Raw genomic sequence first — 20,979 nt, forward strand, 5'->3', positions numbered from 1 at the left:
GTGGGAGACCCTGATGAAGCTCCTGGCCTAGCCCAGTCCCAGCCATTGCAGCCATCTGGGGAATGAACCAGCAGATGGAAGATCTCTCTCTCTCTCTTTTTCTCTTCCTTTCTCTCTGTAACTCTTTCAAACAAATAAATAAATCTTCCAAAAAAAGAGAGAGAGAGACAGATTTTGTTGCAAAACATTTTGAAATCCTTGCATAGTTTTTTCCTAATATTCATTTTCCATGAACTTTTTGGAGATGCCATGTGAGTGTCATGAACTCATTCAGTCTCCACTGCTAATTTAGTATCATCACCCTGTTTTCTTTTAGAGAAAACTGAGAAGCAGAATAGCCAAGTAACCTGCCCAAGTTTCCACAACTCCTTGGTTGTGGAGCAAGGAACTACACCCAGGCAGGCTGCCTCCAGGATCTTTGCTCTCGGCCTTTTCCTTCAACTCCACTAGTGGAAAGATACATGCAAATCACCTGGCACAGGGAAGGCAAGTGGCACTTCTAGGAGAGGAATGGACAGGCAGCAGTAGGGGCTCTCCTCGTTGTAACTGCAACCAACAAGAGAAGAGTCGGGTTGTCTTGGAATAGGCTCTGTTGATAGAACCGACGAGAGGTGTCAAAGTAGTGGAGACCGTCTTATGTTTCTGACTTACGTCCATAGACATACAATCCCAAAGTGGTTTTTTAAAAATGTCTCAATACTTTTTTTGCTTCTTAGACTTAAATCTTAAAGCCAAATACCTTCAAATCAATGCTTGTAAAAAATAAGCACACACAGCACGTACGTGTGAGTGTGTTTGCATGTATTATTCATTATTTTCTAGCACTACTTGAGAGCTATCCTTTTCAGACCGATTTTTGTCAAGTTGGTACTTCACAGATAAGCTGCAGGGAGGGTTTCTCAGGAAGTTGTGCGATTACTTTCCAGCGTATAAAATCGTGTTTGGCTTTGTTGAAATGTTTGGGGACGCTGACCTAGTAAAGGAAGCAAATGAGAGACAAGCCAGTTTTTGAGTAAACAGTTACTCGGATTTGAAGTAACAGATTGAAGAGTGACAAATAAAGAATGACGAAAAGGGAGCTGCACGATTCGTCTGCTCCTTTTCATTTACAACATAGCACTCAGTTTCCAAACTGGATTTGCAGAGCGGTCTCTGCTTTTTTATTAACTGATGGAAGCCTTTAAATATCTCTTTCAATGAAAGAACAAACGATGAAAAGGAAATAGAAATCATGTTAAATAATGGTGCCATTCTTATCTTATACAATTTATGTAGCCATGAGTCAATGACTTAACCAAACTTCCCTAGAAAAACATTCTACCAAACCTTCTGATAATGTTTCTTGTAAGATTTCATCATGTTTAGGCATGGCAGTTACATTTTTCACGTAACAAAAATCTGTAATTTTGGTGTTTGTACTTTCTTAGGTGATACCCCATTCACAGATGTTTTAGTTCTTCAGATCCATGAAAAATAAAACAGGCTATATTTCTTCCACTTTAACACTCACCATGGCCAACTCTGAAGTGCACATGGCTGATTCACCCATACCTTTTAGCCACAAAATACAGACTACATCCCACACGAATGTCTGATTTTCTCACCAGATTGGTTATTTTTGGTAATGAAACCTTTAGTGTGTCTTGGAAAGGAATAGCCTATGTGTCTTAGCAGAATATGTACATTTTTATTATAAAGATGGGGGAATCATAGAATTTCTAGTTACAGTTCTGAAGACCTAAGGTATGCACATTAAAAGCACAGAAAAGTATTCCTGAGAGAAAATGGAGTTCATACAAGGTTTAGTCACAAACTTAAAATAACTGAAGACTTGTCAAGGAAAATGACATCCTGGAAGGCACAGAAATGTGTGTTTCTCTCTTAAAAGGGATTGTGGAGGAAACTTTGAGATAATAAAGACATCATGAACCCAATGTTGGGAAAGGACAGTGTGCGTAAAGGAATCTCTGCTGTGGATTCCCTTCCTTCTACAACAGCTTTGATCGAGAAGACAAACATTCAATAATTTGTGAACTAAATTCAGTTCAACTTAATGAATGTAGAACACCCAGACTTTGTTCAAAAGAATCGGTGTTTTAAAGAGGTATTTTGATTTTTGGCAGAGAAGTCACAGGTAGTGTGAATATTCTATTTTTGAAACGTGTGCACACAATGTTCAAAAGGAAATGTTTTTATAACATACGATGCTTTAAAACCTTGCTTAAATCAAGACAGTTATCAATTTTGTAGAACTTCTGAGTTGAAGGACAAATCCACTTTCGTCAAAGTTGGAATGGGAGAGTTGCTTGAAAGTGTTCACTTTGTTCTCATGGGAAAAAAAAACAGATTTCTCACAGAAAATTGTTTTCTCTGGGGAACAAATTCCTAGAAAATGTTAAGTCTAGTGGTTTGCACATAGCCAAATAAATAAATCTTTATTATAGCTACATTACACATACATATGTAAGTACATACCCTCTCAAAAACAAGTTATAATTCCTTTATAATAATCTGGTTCTTCCCTTCCCAAATAACATTAAACACTCCGTGTGCATCCTGTTCCCCACCATGCAGCAACGAAAGCACCAACATAAATTTAAATTAATTTTCAAATTCAAATTTCAGTTATCCCAAGAATAGGATTCCGAATCACCTATATTAATCAGATAATATGTGTCTCCCATGACATGGAGGCATTAAGCAGGTTGCTGTGACAGTGTATTGTGCTTCCTTGAACACTGGACACTGATTCTGACTTCCAAACCTCATTGTCTTTTCTGTGCGCACCCCATTCATTATGTCAGCCCTGTAGAGTGCCCTCCCATCCTCCTTCTGTTCTTTTAAGTGGTACTGAGAGCAGTGGAGCTGAAAGGGCTCTCAGCGATCATGGACCAGCCTTTAACAGATGTCAGTGTGAAGCTTGAGAGCTGTACCCTGATGCCTGTCACAGGGCAGTGTGGTGTTGGTTACGCCCTGCTGTTTCATGGAAATAAAAACAATCATGGAATTTGCAGTATTTCTTCTAGACTCAGTCCAGTCTTACTTCAATAGAGCAATTTCTTATTTATTTGCAAAGCAGGGAAGAAGAGAGACTGACAAAGACAGAGATGCACAGAGAGATTCCGTCCGCTGGTTCACTTGCTAAATGGCCACAACCACTGGGGCTGGGGCTGGGGCTGGGGCTGGGGCTGGGGCCGGGGCCAGGGCCAGGGCCAGGCTGAAGCCAGGAGCTGAGAACTCCGTCTGGGTCTCCCGTGGAGGGAGCAGGAACTCAACCAGCTGAGCCATCATCTGCTGCCTTCCCAGGTGCACTGTAACGGGAACCCGGAACAGGAGCTGGAGCCAGAAGTTGAACCCACGTACTCTGATATGGAATGCGGGTGTCCCAAGTGACATCTTGACTGCTGGGCCAAATGCCTACTCTAACCAAGTCACTTGTGAGACTGTAGTGAGGGCCCACTCTCCCAGGTGCTGTGTGAGCATGAGCAAGTTCTTCTATTTCCATTTTCTCAGTGTCCTAATCAGTAAACTGGAGAACATGCTAGCTTAAGGAGTGCTTAAGGGCCTTAAATAAGTTAACATTCACAAACACTCAAACTAATGCCAGGTCACTGTGTGTGTCCAATAAGCATTAGCTGTCATTCTTATGGTTGTCCCACTTTATCATTACTATTTTCTGTTTCTCACTGATATCACCCAGCTAGTGCTCACCTGTTTCCAAGCCTTTATTTAGAGTGTTAGTTCATTCTCGCTTGCTCTTCCCAGCTCTAGTCATTTCAGGACAATGGCCTTGCCCTATATTTCTTTGTTATATCACCTTAGGGCCTTACAGAGGCTTTGATGCAAATAGGGATCTTTGGGTAGCAGGGTTTTGTAAAAAATGTTTTCTATTGATTGGTCTTTAAGATAGTTAAATTTCTAGCAGCTGCAACTCTGGCCAACTTTTAGATGTTCTCAAAGAAAATACGAATTTTTATGTGGTAGCCCTGTGTTAAAAGAGCAAGAGCCACTGCACATTCATTGCATTTAAGGGGACATAAAAAGGCCCAGAAAATACATGTTTGGGATGATTGTAGAAGTATTGCGCAAGGAGATCGGATGTTTTCCATTATTACTATGGCCTGTTATAAGACACTATTGAACACCTCCAGTGTGTCTATTGGTACTTTGGTCATCTGAAGCGTGTTGCTCTAAGCTTTGAATTCTAAACATTCTACCAAGGTACGCTGGCTACACATTAGAATTCCTGGGTGAGGCCCTCCAGGTGTTCAGGATAGAACCTCAGACCATTAACCCAGAATCTCTGGGTTCCGATGTTGACTGAGTTTCTTCGGGTGCTGCTGAGCGGAATTATGTTAGGTTACAAGAATCTTGTGCAGCAGCAGCCTCGCCCAGGATAGGACCACGGTAGCTGCTTTAGAAAGTACTGAATGTAACCTGCAGCCTAAACACTGACTCACTTTCTAAGAGGGATTGTGAGGAGTGAACTTGGCCATGAATCCCATTACCACAGCCTGGACACCTTATTTTGTTTGGTTCATTTCCCTTCCCACAAGATTGTGGCTGGAACTTTGATTTTCCGTTTGGGCCAGGCTGACTCCAGCAGATGTGTCACTTCCCACCCACTCCCTGTTCTGTGCCTGGCCAGAGGTGAGTGGCAGCTCCTGAGTCATGGCTATTGAGTCTCCTTTGGTGCTCTGTGATTTCCCTGGCAGTCTCTTATCCTCCTTAGCCTTGCGGTTTCTCTGGCTTGATGATTTTTGTCTCAACATGCAGTATATAACTAAATAAAACCCTGAATGAGAAGAAGAACCTCATGTATATGTGACAAAATTTAGACTTTTTTTTCCTATGTCTTAGACTAGTTCTGACCTATTCTATACAGCTTTCTGTTGGACAAGATTGCATTTCACTAGTTAATGTAACATATATGATATAATTCTTGTTCTCATTTATTTTGAAAGTTCCTCTTGGGGCTGGCGCTGTGGTATAGTAGGTTAAGCTTCTGCCTGCAGCACTGGAATCCCATTTAGGTACTGGTTCATGTCCTGGCTGCTCCTCTTCCAATCCATCTCCTGCTAATGGTCTGGGAAAGCAGTGAAAGATGGCCCGAGTGCTTGGGCCCCTGCATCAGTATAGGAAGCCCTTGGTTTGGGATCAGCCCAGCTCTGGCCTTTGTGACCATTTGGGGAGTGAACCAGCAGATGGAGGACCTCTGCCTCTCTGTCTCTGCCTCTCTCTTTCTGTAACTCTGCCTCTTAAATAAATATTTGAAAAAAAAAAAAAGAAAGTTACTCTTGTACTTATTCAGAAAACATTTCCCGGGTATCTGTGATGTGTTAGATATCATGGCAAGTGCTTGGGATGTAAAGATTAAAGACAGAGCCCACCCTAGCCTTCTTGGGGAGGTGATCAAGTGTGGTGATGGAGAGATGGAAAGGAGGAAATGTGGGCAAGGGACGTGAATGTGGAGAGAGGCCTTTGAGGGTGTCTGAAGGGCATGTGCTTAGAAGTATGAGTGCGTGTGGCTTAACCACCAGAGCTCAAGAATGGCATCGTGGCCGGGACATAGGTGCAGGGAGAGCAAGTAGGGGTCAGATTTTGCGGAGTGCTGTAAGTGGTGCCGGAGAGTTTGTGTTTTTCTGGAATCTGATGGGGATCCATGGCAGGCAGTGCAGCAGGGGGCTGTCATGATCATTTGCAGCCTTCGGAGGAATCATTGGTGGACCAGGGGAGTGAGACCGGAGTAAAGATAGCTCTGAACAGGCATCATGGCATCTTAAGGGAAGAATGCTGAAAACCTAGAGTCACTTAGGGGGAACAATAATAAAGTTAAATGCCTGCTTTGTGCCACATAACAAGATTTAGGGGTGGGGTCAGGTGTTGGCACAGGCCACCAGCATCCTTTATCTTAGTTCCTGGCTTTGTGTCTCAGCTGGGCTACTGATCCCAGCTTCCTGCCACTGTGCACCCTTAGGAGGCAGTGGACGATGCTCAAGGACTTGGGTCTTTGCCACTGACGTGAGAGACCCACAGTGGGTTTCCAGCTCCTGGCTTCACCCTGGCCAGCCCTGAATGTCATGGGCATTTGGGAAATTGGACCAGGCCTGGATGTTGCAGGCATTGGAGGAATGAACCAGTGCATGGAAGCTCTCTCTCTCTCTCTCTTTCTACCTTTCAAATAAATTTTTAACTAAAAAAAAATAGAAACATTAACAATGTAAATGTGAAAAATCAACTAGTAAAAGGAAAATACAGGAAAATTTTGTTTTCATCTTGGTGATTGAGATGCCATCTTAAAGCATGACACCCAAGAGTAAAGATACTAAGAAAATAAGTGATATATCTGAGTATGTGTACTGTGCCGGGTGCCAGAGGAATGTAGGTTAGTAGGCCTGATTTGTGTTTTTAAAGAAAATAAGATGCAGGGAAGGAAAGAAACCGGAGCCTTCCAAATGCCTTGGGCTAAGAGCCATGCTAGACTGAAGTAAAAGGTTTTCCAGGAACGTACGTGTAGGAGGAGCTTGCTGAGTTCACCTGGAGGTAGATAGGAGAGGCTTGATAGAGTAGAAAGTGAAGTAAATATTGATGTAGCCTCTATCAGGTGGTTGAGAGTGGTTGAGTATAGAGAGCATTTTAGGTGGAAGGCATACTTTGTGCAAAGGTAGAGAGGGGGTTTATTTGGTATTTTGGGTGTGTAAAGGACGAGGGACTGGATAAGACATGGGAATAGAAAGCGCTGAAGATGAGTTGGAGAAGGAAATGCAAGGCACACCCAAAGGGTCTTAATTCTATCCTACGTAGACCAGTTCTGTCTAATAGAGCTTTCTGTGATGATGGAAACTTTCCATGCTTTGCTGTCCAGTATGGCAGTCACTGGACCACACATAGCTAATGAGCACTCGAAATGTGGCTAGTGCAATTAAAGAACAGAATCTTAATTTGCATTTAATTTTAATTAAGTTTGAATAACCGCTAGCAGCTACCATATTGGACAGCACCTCTAAAGACAATGTGTGTGGGGGTCACATTGAAAGGTTTTATTTATTTATTTTTTGGTTGAGAAATAGTATGAATAGAATTGTATTTTAGAATGATCACTGTGGCAGGCAGAAAGAAAATCAAGATTCACTGAAAGCCCACTTGTAGATTCTGTACTAAATGCGATTATACTTGGACGTACTGAGTCATTTAATTCTCACAGCTTTAAGATACAGAGGGCATGATATTTACATTTTAAAGACCATAAAACAGGCTCTCTGAGAGAATAATGAGTCATTTGCCCAAGGTCACAAAGCCAGTATATGAGAGAATTTTAAAACATGACTTCCCACTCCTGACAATGCTTTTATTAATTTTTAAAAATTAATAAACTTTATTTTTTAGAGAAGAGTTGGACTTACAATGAAATTGAGTGAAAAGTACAGAATCCCCATATACAGGGATCTCTTTTCCCACACATGAGAAACCTCATGTGCTGTTGGCATCCTGCCCCACAGTGGAGAATTTGTAGAATGGATGAACCTACACTGACCCATCCTTATCCCCCAAAGTCTATAGTGTGCGTTGGGATTCACTCTTGGTGCAGTACTTCCTAAGAATCTTGAAAATCCGTCTAAGGAGAGGCAGCCCCCACTGTGGGATTGCAATAGTTTCACTGCCCTAAACATCTGCTGTGCTTTTTTTCCTGGTCATCCTTTCCCACCCTCCAGCCCCTAGCAAGCTCTTATCATTTTCCCATCTCTATAGTTTTGCCTTTTCCTGAAGGTGGTATAGTTGGAATTGGCTTCTTTCCCTTGGCAATGTGAATATTTGACTTCCTGTCGTGTCTTTGCACGACTTGATGACTCATTTCTTTTCAGGGCTGAATAATATTCCATTGTCTGGATGCACCACAGTTTATTTAGCCATTCACCCAGTGAAGGATATCTCGGTTGCTTTCAGATTTTGGCGATTATGAATAAAGCTGTGAAGAACGGGTTTGGTGCGGATTTAAACTTTCAGTTTGTTTTGGGATATTTCCAGGCATGCATTTGTTGGCTTGTATCCTGAGAGTCTGTTCAGCTTTAGAAGATACTGCCCGATGGCCTTCCCAAGTGGCTGCACCGTTTTGCATTCCCTCCAGCAGTGACTGAGCGCTCTCTGCCGCACAGCCTCTCCAGGCTCGGGTGTTGTCGGTGGTTTGCATTTGGGTCATTGTAATAGACATGTCGCCATATCTCATTGTTGTTTTAATTTGCAATTCCCTCAGGACATCTGAGGGTACTTCAGAGAGTTCATGAAAATGTGCATCGTGAAAAAAGCTGTCATGATTTCAAACATCTTTTGCATAAAAATAAGCTCATCTTTTAGTTCCTTTTTCCGCAAGCCTTTTGAGGTGCCCTTGTATGATTCTCTACATCTTCTTGTGTCCTTATTTGCCATCTGTGCTTCTTCATGTCTGCATAGACTTTGTTTTTGTCCATTGTTCAATGAACTTTTCTCATACTGTTTATTTATATTTTATATCTGAGGTTATCCTATGGGAACCACTTTATTAAAAAAAAAAAGCGGAAAAAAAGCATCCACTGATGTCTCAGCTGGGAGCTGACCTGCTCACTGTGAGGCCGTGGTGACCTCAGTTGGGACATAAGCAGTTTCACAGGACATCCACACTATAGACCGGCCATCCTGAGATTCTGATGATATGAAGCGAACACAAGGCCACTCTGTAATGCACACCACACAGATGACCCACATCCTTCTCTGTGCTGACGTGACTCCTGGTGCTTTTCATAAACCAATTGCAGATTTAGCTTCACTCTATTCTCCATGCATCGGAGATAAAAATTAAGATGCCCAGTGATAAAATGACCTCCACTTCCTGATAGCCCCAAAACCGTGTGCCAATCCACATCTCCCTGCAATCTCCCCAGCGGGGCTGGAGGTTTTCCTGAAACGCAGGGCTTTCTGAAACCATAAAACACTCTCCTCGGACATAATCTAAGGGAGGCCCAGAGATTTTAATGAGTCCCTCCCAGGCACCTCCTACTGAGATGCCTCTCAGTCCCCATGGTATTTGGCCTCTTCTGTTCCAGTAAACTCAGCCTCCTTCAACTGCAGGTTGGTCCTGGTTGTCACTGATGAATGGAGAAAGATCAGTCAACCAAACCAAAACAAATGCATCCTAAAGCAGTGATTTTGGTACGTCGCTCCCTAACAACAGTGTGTTTAAGAAAGTTCATTTCTCTCTAGCAGTAATAAGGGGGGAATGACACAATGTAGAGGGAAGCTAAACAGCATAACACGTTTTTCTTATTTTTATAATTTTAGGGATAATTTTAATGTCAGGATAGTTTTGAATTTTGAGTTGTGCCGAGTTCCCACATACTGCACACCTAGCATCTCGTAGTGTTGACATCTTATAATTAGTATATTTGACACCGTCTATCCTCTACACCCAACTTCCTCTGTTTTTACTGAAGTCAAACTCCCTCTATCCCTCCTGTCCCCGCCAGTCTCCAGGGAGCAGCATTCTGTGTTCACATTGAGGTGTTTGTTGGTTTGTTTGCTTTAGTTCCCATATCCCAAAGAGAGTATTTTAGTGCATAAAAAGCACATTTTCTTCATCCTGTCATCTGATGATGAACACCTTGGTTGATTCCCTGTCTTGACTATTGTGAATAGATTGTTGTTATGAATATAGTGGAGTAGGTATCTCTTTGATGAATGATTTCATGTCTTTGGAGTATATACGAGGTGGTGGGATTACTGGGCTGTACAGCAAGTCGCTTTCTAGTTTCATAAGAACTCTCCATGCTCTGTTTTCCATAGTGGAACATAATGAATCGTGACAGAGAATTGTCCAGAAGCTTTTGTCCTGCCATGATAGGGAGGGCCTGGTTTTGTTGTCTTTCTACAACGTCTTTTCCTTTTTGTTTTCCAGGGATCATGTCTGACCACCAGTTTGGAAACCAGTTTATGTGCAGCGTGGTGGCCTCTCATGTCAGTCACCTGCCCACAACCAACCTCAGCTTTGTCTGGATTGCTCCGCCTGCCGGCACAGGCTGCGTGAATTTCATGTGAGTACCCAGAGCGTCCCTGACGGTATGGAAGGCAAATGCGCTCTCTCATGTGGTGGCATCTAGGGTAGCTCTTTAAATGTTTTATTTTCACAGGTCTGACCTGAAAGCCTCTAATTTTGGTGTAAAAGAGGTCAAAACTTTTTTTTTAAGGTTTACTTACTTATTTTGAAACTCAGAGAGAAAGGGAGAGACATAGAAAGAAATCTCCAATCTGTTGGTTACACTACCCAGATGGATGCAGTGGCCAGCGTTGAGCCAAGCCAAAGCCAGGAGCTTCATCTGGGTATTCCACATGTGTGCAGGGGCCCAAGCAGTTGGGCCATCCTCCGTTGCTTCTCCCAGGCCATTAGCAGACAGCTGGATCGGAAGTGGAAGAGCCGGGGCATGAACCTGTGCTTATAGCCGGTGCAGGTGCCGTGGGCAGTATTCTATCCACTGTGCCACAGTGCAGGCCCCCAAAACTGTGTTTTAAAAGTAGTGTTAGCAGTTTATTTTTGCATATTTATTTATAACTTCTAAACTGGATTTCAGCTGGCAAAAATATACAAGAAGATAAAAGTGAATTGGCCTAGGGGTTAAGACCTGAGTAGGACTCCTTCATCCTGTATCAGTTCCCAGCTGTGGCTCTTGATTTCAGTTTGCTGCTGCAGACAGTGGTGATGGCTCAAGTAGTGAAGTTCCTGCCACCCGTATGAGAGACCTGGATTGAGTTGAATTTTGGCTTTGTTGAAGCATCTGGGGAGAGAGGCAGCAGAAGGGGAAGCCCCCTGGCTCTGTGTCTCTCTGCCTCCCAGGAGCTGGGGAGTGGAGAGAAGTGGCTCAGAGGGTGCTCTGTTTCAGGTAGGAGTAAGTTTTAGAGACCTGTTGCCACATCATAGAGATTCTGGTTCCTAGCTCTACATTGTGTATTTTACAATGGGTGAAAGAGTGGATTTTAAATGTTCTCATCACCAATACAGATAGGAATTTGATAAGCAATAGTATGTAAATTAGCTTGATTTAATATTTTGAAATAAAAAACAACAGAATGAATATATACAGAATATATATGAATATAAACAGAATAAATATATACAGTCAAATATATATATATGAATATAAACAGAATAAATATATACCGTCAAAAAAAAAGTAATTGGAAACATCAGGGACCTAGGAAAATGAATTTAAAAATATGCTGAAAACAGGTTTTAAAATGCTTTAAATATTACCTACTGAAAAATCCATAAAAAAGTCATAAAAAGTGTTAGGAAAAAGTTGCAGATTGGTGCCTCCTCACACGGGGCACCAAGATGTTAGGAAAAGAGGCGCAGAATAGACAGGAGGCAGTGTATGAATTTACAGCCAGTCCAAATTTATTCAGGGAAAATAAATTCATAGAGGTGGGTGACCAACTGCCCAAGTGTACATGGATGGAGCATGTGGCAGAAGGCCCCAACCCCCAGGGGCCAGGCCTTTTTAAGGAGGGCTAGAGATGGGGCTGGGGGTAGGGAGTGGCAGGTGGAGGGGAATTCCTAGAACTGGGCAGGGCCTGGGGACCTGGAGAAGAGTGCAGGGTGGGGAATGAAGGCCCTAGGGTGTGAGACCCAACTGAGATTCAAGGGCCAAGAATACATTCCAGTGATGAGAGTGGCTGAGGCTTATGTCCTTGTTGCATCAGTAAGAATTAAACATTTGAACTGAAATTCAGGAGACATATATTACGTGCTGTGTGTACCTTTCCCCAGGAAAAGCAAGTGACACGCTGGCTGCTATAACCGTGTTTTATTGGTAAACCACTTAGCCACCCGGCCATTGAGACTGTTTACTGCCTTTCGTGTTAAAATTAATCACCTGAATGACACAGAGGCAAGGATGCCCTGAACCCAAAGTGCTGAATGTTCTAGAACATCTGGAGAAAATGGACAAAAACTACTTTACCATTGCTTTCCCCACACCTGTTGATAATCTTCCATTTTGCATAATTCCTTCAGGGTTGCTTGGTATCCAACTATTATGGCATTAGAGCTACCAAATAAGGTGGTAGTCTTTAGAGATGATAAAACTCAAGTTAAAAGAGGCACTGAATTATTCAAACCTTTTGGCTGTAAATCCCCACACACACACTAGGGGGAGCCTGGGAGTGGGAGAGGGGGAGGAGGAAGGGAAGGAGAGAAGGACAAAGGAAGGAAGGCTGGAAGGAGAGAGGAGGGGAGGTAAATCCTGAGCCACCTAACCCTGAAGGTCAGTGGAGAAAGTGCCAGAGAAAGGGGGTTATAAAAGATCCACTGGAATATTAATATTTTTGAAAACTTGCTGTGTGCCAGCAATTTTGGTACTTGTATCTTTTTTTAAAAAAAGATTTATTTATTTACTTGAAAGAGTTACAGAGAGAGAAGGAGAAGCAGAGAGAGAGAGAGAGGTCTTCCATCCGCTGGTTCACTCCCCAGTTGGCTGCAGCAGCCAGAGCTGTGCTGATCAGGAGCCAGGAGCTGGGAGCTTCTTCTGAGTCTCCCAGGCAGGTGCAGGGAGCCAAGGACTTGGGCCATCTTCTACTGCTTTCCCAGGTCATAGCAGAGAGCTGGATCAGAAGTGGAGCAGCTGGGACTTGAGCCGGCACCCATTTGGGATGCTGGCACTGTGGGAGGCAGCTATACCCGCTGTGCTACAGCACTTGCCTGCACTTTATCTTTTGATCTGTTTAATTCTCATAGTAATTCTGGGGACTAAGTGCTATATTATTATTAAAGCACAGAGCTGTTAAGTAACTTCCCGAAGTAGCTCATTTAATGAGCAGCACAGCCTGCCTTCAAAACAGGTGATTCTTGCCACTTTGCTGCAGTTGCCTATAAAATGATCACTTGTCTATTTTATTGTGGAAAAATACGACACTGATCCAATGAAAATTAAAAAGTGTTTGCAGTATGATATCAGAATCTCTAATGGTTTAAACTGGCCAATATGTGTTTCCTATTTACATCTAAAAACTTTTCTGTACATGAGGTGTACTGGAGGTAATATTACCTAATCCATTCAGATTCCAAGAGGCACCTCTTTAAAATCCTGAAATGTGGAGTACTGTTGGAATATTGTGTCAGACATGGGTTGGATCTTCGTATGTATGACATCGGTCCATTCTTTGAATGATGATTATATCCTTTCTCATCACAAGGGGGCTTTGTATAGGGCACCTGTGAATTGCACGAAAACTTGGTCACAATCAGGTTTAGGTTGAAGTGCCTGGATGGAGAAGCTGGCAGAATATTAGAATAAAAATGGTACATAGAATAAATCAGATTTGCACCTAAATTAATAATGGTGATTTAACCTTAAGTGAACTTCCTGAAAACTGAATACAAAATGAACAAAGCAGTGTTCTAGTTAAGATCCCTGAGCGTTGATGTGGAATGAACTCAGGTCAGAGAAGAGAAACACGGGAGGACCCCATTTGAACATTCGATATTTTAAAGAAAGTATCTCCTAGAGGAATCATTTTCTTAAAGCACATGAAACAAGAAGACCAAAAAAAAAAAAAATAGATTTTACCGATTGAAGGCACCAGCAGTTTCGGAACACCTGACAGACTTGGAATAACGCAGATGCAGAGATTGGCAGCGCTGCCTGAGTGCATCTCAGAGGCCTTTAATTTTTGATGAGAGCCATTTCAGGCTGTCTAGAGACTTCTTCGGGAAGGGCAGCGTGGTTGCCTGTTTATTCCCATCCATCAGGAGAAAACACGGCAGATGTATTTGCCTTGTTACTTCAAACAGTTGAAATAAGACTGGGGACTCCCCGTGGGCGTGTCTTGGGGGGGAGAGCATTTATACCTGTAGATAAAGATGCCAACGGTCGATCCAGACAAATGTTCCTATACTTCCTAGATGATGCGTAGCTTCCTGCCAGAATAAATGACTCCTCGTGTTAAGTCTGAAATGACTGTCTCGGCACCGTGAGATAACAGCGGATAAGCCGCTTTCTTAAGGAGGAATTTCATCTGTCTCTGAAATCACAAGTCTGCTGTATTTTCTGATAGTCTTGCTTCTGTTTTAAATAGACATTTCCCAGCTTGAGACGTTTATCTCGCTTCTGCTCAAAGATGTATTTCTGAATGGCAAGATTTTCAAACAATGTATATAGATCCTTAAAGGTAAATGACTGGGAAACTAACGGATAGTTCTCACTTCCCTGTAGGTTTCTGGCAATTAGACATAGAGCAGAAGACAGTCCACGTTCAGGGCCTCCTGTGTGTTCTGAAGTATCAGCATTGACAGATGAGGTCAGAGTGCTTCCTGGGGAATTAAGTTTTAAATTTAGGGAGTGTAGTTGAGATGAAATAATGTCCATTCATCTCCACGAAGGTTTGAAGAAGTTATTTTTATTGTATTAATTATAAAAGATTTTTTTAAAAGATTTTATATATTTATTTGACAAGTAGAGTTACAGTGAGAGAGAGACAGACAGAGAGAAAGGTCTTCCTTCCGTTGGTTCACTCCCCTAATGGCTGCAACGGCTGGAGCTGCGCCGATCTGAAGCCAGGAGCCAGGTGCTTCTTCCTGGCCTTCCATGTGGGTGGCAGGGGGCCAAGCACTTGGGCCATCCTCCGCTGCCTTCCCAGGTGCCTCAGCAAGAGGTGGATCAGAACCAGAGAAGTTGGGATTCACCTGCCCTTCCATATGGGGTGTGGATGTCCTAAGCAGCAGCTTAACCTATTGAACCACAGCACCCGCCCCTGGGAAATTTTTTATTCTAGAAGCAACATATTCTTAACCAGGGTCCAAAGACAGATGTGCTTCTAGGGAATTCTGTCTCAACAAATACTTGTTGATGAACTCATTCTTTTTTTTTTTTCCTTTTCATAGAAATATCAATTTTTCATACTGTTAAGTTTGTTTAGAAGCAGAAATCAATAATACAAATAAGGAGCAGCCTGTGGCAAACCCACCTCCCCTTCTTCGTGCCCTTTTATGTAATGCTGTGAGAATGTTTGGCGGGCCCTCCAGTACACGGGCGTGGGTTTGGAATCCACCAGTGCTTCTTCATGCAAGGCCTTGTGGTCTAGATGGGATTTCCACTGCACTTGGCCCGCCTTCCTTGAAACCACAGGGAACATTTGTGAAAGCAAAAAGACCAAGTCCGTAAACCTAAGAGCTCTGTGTGGTGCACTTATTAGACGTTCCCAAGACTGTCTCAGTGTTGTAAGGGCAGCGACTTGGGTTGTTTTCATTATTAGAGTTCTTTAAGCCAGTTTTAGAAGCCTGAACATGAATTTTTTTTTCTAAACTGCCTACAGAGTCAAAAATGATGATGACGAAGGTGCCTGAGAAACAGGTGAATAAGTTTTTCCCATGACAAAAAAAAAACCCATGGTTTGCCAGAATAGTTACCAGCATAATATATGCCAGTGGCAGCATATTATATAAACCCTGATTTTCATAAAGTCTCTTAATATTAAGACATTACTATAGATGTGAAATAAAATTTTGATTTCTTTTTCCAGCTAAAAAGTTTTTAAAGAATATATATGTGTGTGTGTGATTTATTTAAATATGCACATATATGTGAGCCACTTATTTAGATATATACATACATATTTGAGAAGATGTGTGTATGTATATAAGTATATAGATAGACATGTATGCATTTACACACGTATGTGTATACACACTACAGCATATTATGAAATTTGCTTAGAAATGTGATTCCTGACACGGTAGCTGTGAACCACATGTGGCTATTTAAAATTGTTTTAAATATTTATTTATTTACTTGATAGGCTGAGTTATAGAGAGAGGAAGAGACACAAAAAGAGGTTCTCCGTCCGCTGGTTCACTCCCCAAATGGCTGCAGCAGGCACCAATCTGAAGCCAGGAGCTTCTTCCAGGCCTCCCACCCGGGTGCAGGGGCCCAAGGACTTGGGCCATCTTCTACTGCTTTCCCAGGCCATAGCAGAGAGCTGGATAGGAAGTAGAGCAGCTGGGACTCGAACCAGCGCCCATATGGGATGCCGGCACTGCAGGCCGCAGCTTCACCTGCTACACCACAGCACTGGACCCCTCAAATTATTATTATTATTATTATTTTGTGACAGGCAGAGTTAGACAGTGAGAGAGAGGGAGACAGAGAGAAAGGTCTTCCTTCCGTTGGTTCACCCCCAAAATGGCCGTGACGGCCGGCGTGCTGCGCTGATCCAAAGCTGGGAGCCAGGTGTGTCCTCCTGGTCTTCCATGCGGATGCAGGGCCCAAGTACTTGGGCCATCCTTCACTGCCCTCCTGGGCCACAGCAGAGAGATGGACTGGAAGAGGAGCAATTGGGACTAGAACCTGGCACCCCATCTGGGACTAAAACCCCTGGGTACCGGCGCTGCAGGTGGAGGATTAGCCTTGTGAGCCACAGCGCCCGACCCCTCAAATTATTTTTAAAGAAGGTTGCAGTTTAGCTGAAAATGATTCTTAAAGCTATAAATATAGGAAATGGCAGTAAAATTAAAATTTCCACAGTAAGAAGGAAGAAGGGTAAAGGGCTAAAGAGCACTAATCCATCAGGAGAAATGAAAAAAAAATTAAAAATCACAAAAGTAAAATGTAATGTCAGATAAAGAAGTGTAAAAAAGTCAATAATTCCATTAAATGTAAACAGATTAAACTGATGAGTTGAAACACTGTGACTTTCTTGATACAGTTTCAAAAATTCAACCGTATGTTGCTTCCAAGTGACAAATGTAAATGTGATACAAAAAGGTTGAGACTAAGGAGATGGGAAAAGATGGCCAGGCAGGTGGAAGAATAAAATACCTTGCTTACAGACAAAGATGAAAAAACAATGAAAAACAGAAAATCCTTTTTGAGGCAATATTTTTTTAAAGATTTATTTATTTACTTGAGAATTACAGACAGAGAGGGAGAGACAGAGAGGGAGGTCTTCCATCTGCTGATTGAATTCCCAAATGGCCACAATGGCTGGAGCTGGGCCAATCTGAAAAGCCAGGAGTCAGGAGCTTCGTCCAGGTCTCCCATGCAGGTACAGGGGCTCAAGCACTTGGGCCATCTCCCATTGCTTTCCCAGGCCATAGCAGAGAGCTGAATTGGAAGAGGAGCAGCTAGGACATGAACAGGCACTCTTATGGGATGTCACCACTGCAGGCAGATGCTTAACCTACTACGCCACAGCACCAGCCCCGTTTGTACACATTTCTAATATTTCGGTTACAAGTATTGTTAGGAAATTACTAATAAGGCAGTGCTTTAAAAATGGTTGAAAAGGATGAAAGAACAGGTGTTGAAGTGGACGCAGAGAAAAGGAAACTCATGTATTATTGGTGGAAATATAAATTACTATAGCCCATGTGGGGAATAATATGGAAGTTTCTAAAAACAAACAAGCAAAAAATAGAACTACCTGATGTCCTAGTAATGCCTCATTTGGGAATATATCTAAAGGAACTGAAGTCACTATGTCAAAAGAGTATCTGCACTCACATGTTTTTCACAGTAGCCGAAATATTGAAACAACCACAGTGTCCACCAGTGGATGCACAGGTAGAGAAGATGTGGCGTACGTGTACAGTGCAGTACTGTTCAGCCTTACAGAAAGAGGAAATCCTGTCATTGGCGACAACATGGATGAATCTGGAGAGCATTATGTTAAGTGAAATAAGCCAGGTACAGACAGACAGTTGCCAGATGATACATGTGTAATCTCATAAGTTGAACTCATAGAACTAGAGTAGAAAGAACCAGAGGCTGTGGGTTGGGGTTGGGGTGCAAGAATGGGAGATTATTGATCAGAAGGGACAAAGCTTGAGATAAGCTGAAGGATTAGGTTTTAAGATCTATAGCACAGCAGAGTGAATAGCATAGTCAATAATAATGCATTATGTGTTTCAAAACAACTAGACAGTAAATTTCACATGTCTAACTATGCAAAATTATAGGTAACTGAGTTGGCAGATCTGTCAATGAGATTGATTTAATCATGTCACTGTATACATACGTCAAAGCACCATAACTTTATACACAATTATGACTTGCCAGTCACAAATAATATTGGTTAAAAATATATCCTATTTGTTAAATGGATGAATGAATGCATGCATACATTAATTTAAAAATGCAGAAATGCCTGAGTATGCCAGAAGATTATGCTAGAGAATTAGAATTTATATGCTCCTATTTATACTGCCAAGCATACACTGGTGACAGATGGCTTCATATTACAATATTTTAAGTACTTGGGAAATATCAATTTGGTCATTTAACAAAGTTCCATAAATTTAAAATTTTGATTTGCTGTTAGTTTTTCTCTAGTAATTCAAGGCACATTACATAAACTCTTAAGTATTTCTTCTGAAGGCTTAAACATGTTGGAATACTAATATTTCTCTTGCTTACTAAGTTAAATTGCATTTCTTCTGTTTTTGAATGCTATTTAAATGAACATACAGTTTAAACATTAATATTATTAATATTTCTAAATTGAATGGTCGAAGTCCATGTAAAATCTCATTGTTAGAAACTTTTTAAAAAAGATACGATCATGGCTGGCGCCACGGCTCACTAGGCTAATCCTCCACCTTGAGGCGCTGGCACACCGGGTTCTAGTCCCGGTCGGGGCGCCGGATTCTTTCCCAGTTGCCCCTCTTCCAGGCCAGCTCTCTGCTGTGGCCAGGGAGTGCAGTGGAGGATGGCCCAAATACTTGGGCCCTGCACCCCATGGGAGACCGGGAGGAAGCACCTGGCTCCTGCCATCGGATCAGTGCGGTGCGCCGGCCACAGCGCGGCGGCCGCGGCGGCCATTGGAGGGTGAACCAATGGCAAAAGGAAGACCTTTCTCTCTCTCACTGTCCACTCTGCCTGTCAAAAAAAAAAAAAAAAAAAAAAAAAAAAAGAGAGAGAGAGATATGATCATGTCTTTTTTTTTAAAGATTTTATTTATTTGAAAGGCAGAGTTACAGAGAGGCAGAGGCAGAGAGAGATCTTCCATCTGCTAGTTAACTCCCCAGATGGCCATGCTAGCCAGAGCTGGGTCCATCTGAAACCAGGAGCAAGGAGCGTCTTCTGGGTCTCTCACTTAGGTGCAGAGGCCCAAGGACTGCGCCATCTTCTACTGCTTTCCCAGGCCATAAGCAGAGAGCTGAATTGGAAGTGGAGCAGCTGGAACTTGAACTGGTTCCCAAATGGGATTCCGGCACTGTAGGAGGCGGTTGTACTGGCTAAATCACAATGCTGACCTCTAGAAATATTCTTAAAAGCAACTTGAGGAAATAAAAAAATTCAAATCACATATTTCTAGATTAATATAATCTCTTTGAAATTAAGCTGTAGGCAGGCATTTGGTCTGATGGGTAAGATACCCACATCCTATATCAGAGTGCCTGGTTTGAGTCCCGGCTCCATTTCCAGTTCCAGCTTTCTGCCAATGGGTGCCCTAGGTAGCAGCAAGTAGTGGCTCTATTCATTGAGTACCTATTACCCACATAGGAGACCCAGGTTGAATTGCTGGTTCATGGCTTTGACCTAGCCCAGCCCCAGCTATTGCAGACAATTGGAGAGTGAACGAGCAGATAAATTTGTCTGTGTATGTGTGTGCTTTTCTGTCTCTCAAATAAATAAACACATGAGTAAAAGATGTTTTAATTAAATCAATGCATATTGATAAGTTGTCTTATTTAGCACTGAGAAATAAATAATAAACAAATTGAATTATTCCCTCTCCAATTTAGCATATTGTCATATCGAAATCAGGTTTTGGGTATTCACATTGACAAACCCTAAGCTGGAAACTAAAATATGACAGTCAAATCCTCTCCATTTATTTCCTCTACTAGTATTTATAGAAAGGATTATGAATAACATGAGCATATGAGTTATCTGGGCTGACATATATTTCAAAGAGCCGTGCCCTAAATTTTATAGGAAAGATAAACAGTGAAAAGGCTTCTAATTAAAAATGCACGCTGTAGTTGCAAAGGCGCTAAGATAGTAGGTCCCTTAATCAAGCCCTGGTTTTAACTTAAGCAAATATATTGAAAGTATGTAGAGCTAAGCCACATAAGCCTTTCTTCTAAATCCGCCTGCAGGCATTAATGCTCAGATTTGAGATGGCATCCTTATTTGCTAAGTGCAAAGATGGTTACAAAAGAGCTTTTCTCACTTTGAGGATAAAAGCAAAAGTATTCTTTAATTTTGGTTACTGCCAGGCCTGTCTCTGCACCATAATAGTTATTTGGCTCAAAACCAAAAAGTAGCAATACAGTACTTACATGTCTATGGATCAAAATTAGATGAAAAATTGCTGTTTCTCATCTCCAAAGCTATTTGCTGCACATTTTATAACCCTCAAGATGCCTTTTGTAATATGTGATAACAGAGCCAACTGCAGCATCTGCCTGGAAAGAGATTACTTTAATTATGGACTCAATGTCCTATTTTCTGCAAGTGATCCCCAGAGACAGGCTTCCTGACGAAGGAGAAGGGCAAGGATGCACATTATAGCCTACTCACCAACCACGAAAGGTGGGCAACGCGAGGCAAGGACACCCAGAAACTGCCCGCATTTTCCTACGCTGGGCTGTGATGAGAGAGTCTACAGTAATAGCTTTTTAATCATTCTCGCTTCTGTTGTAATGAACTTGTGATGGGAAGGGCAAAATGAGCTTATAAAAGAGCAAAACCTTAGACAAATCTATACCTCTATACCAGAAACAGGTTATAGTGAAAAGGTTAGGTTCAAACTATCTTGAGATATATATGTATATATATGTGTGTGTGTGTACAAAATAAAGATGTACACACTTTACTTTCCAATAGAAAGGTTCGCTAAAATATACTTTACTTTGAAGTTTTCCTTCCAAATTGAAAAATATATGTGTTTTATCAGTTACTGTTACAATATTAGAAAGTGAAGTTGAGTGGTTTCCTTGTCAACCCTAGTTCTTGA

General features: G+C 42.0%; 1 protein-coding gene across 2 annotated transcripts in view; it reads left to right on the forward strand.

The window, feature by feature from the left end:
* RELN (reelin) overlaps nt 1–20,979 on the forward strand; it is a 539,369-nt gene that overhangs the window by 147,799 nt on the left and 370,591 nt on the right. For both annotated transcript variants that reach the window (XM_051849694.3, XM_070071183.2), the window contains exon 3: nt 9,926–10,061. In XM_051849694.3, coding sequence (XP_051705654.3) covers nt 9,926–10,061 — 136 coding nt within the window. The remainder of the gene's footprint in view (nt 1–9,925; nt 10,062–20,979) is intronic.

The sequence above is a fragment of the Oryctolagus cuniculus genome, chromosome 3 (assembly GCF_051225735.1).
Source record: "Oryctolagus cuniculus isolate XC-2025 breed Fujian yellow rabbit chromosome 3, ASM5122573v1, whole genome shotgun sequence".
NCBI lineage: Eukaryota > Metazoa > Chordata > Mammalia > Lagomorpha > Leporidae > Oryctolagus > Oryctolagus cuniculus.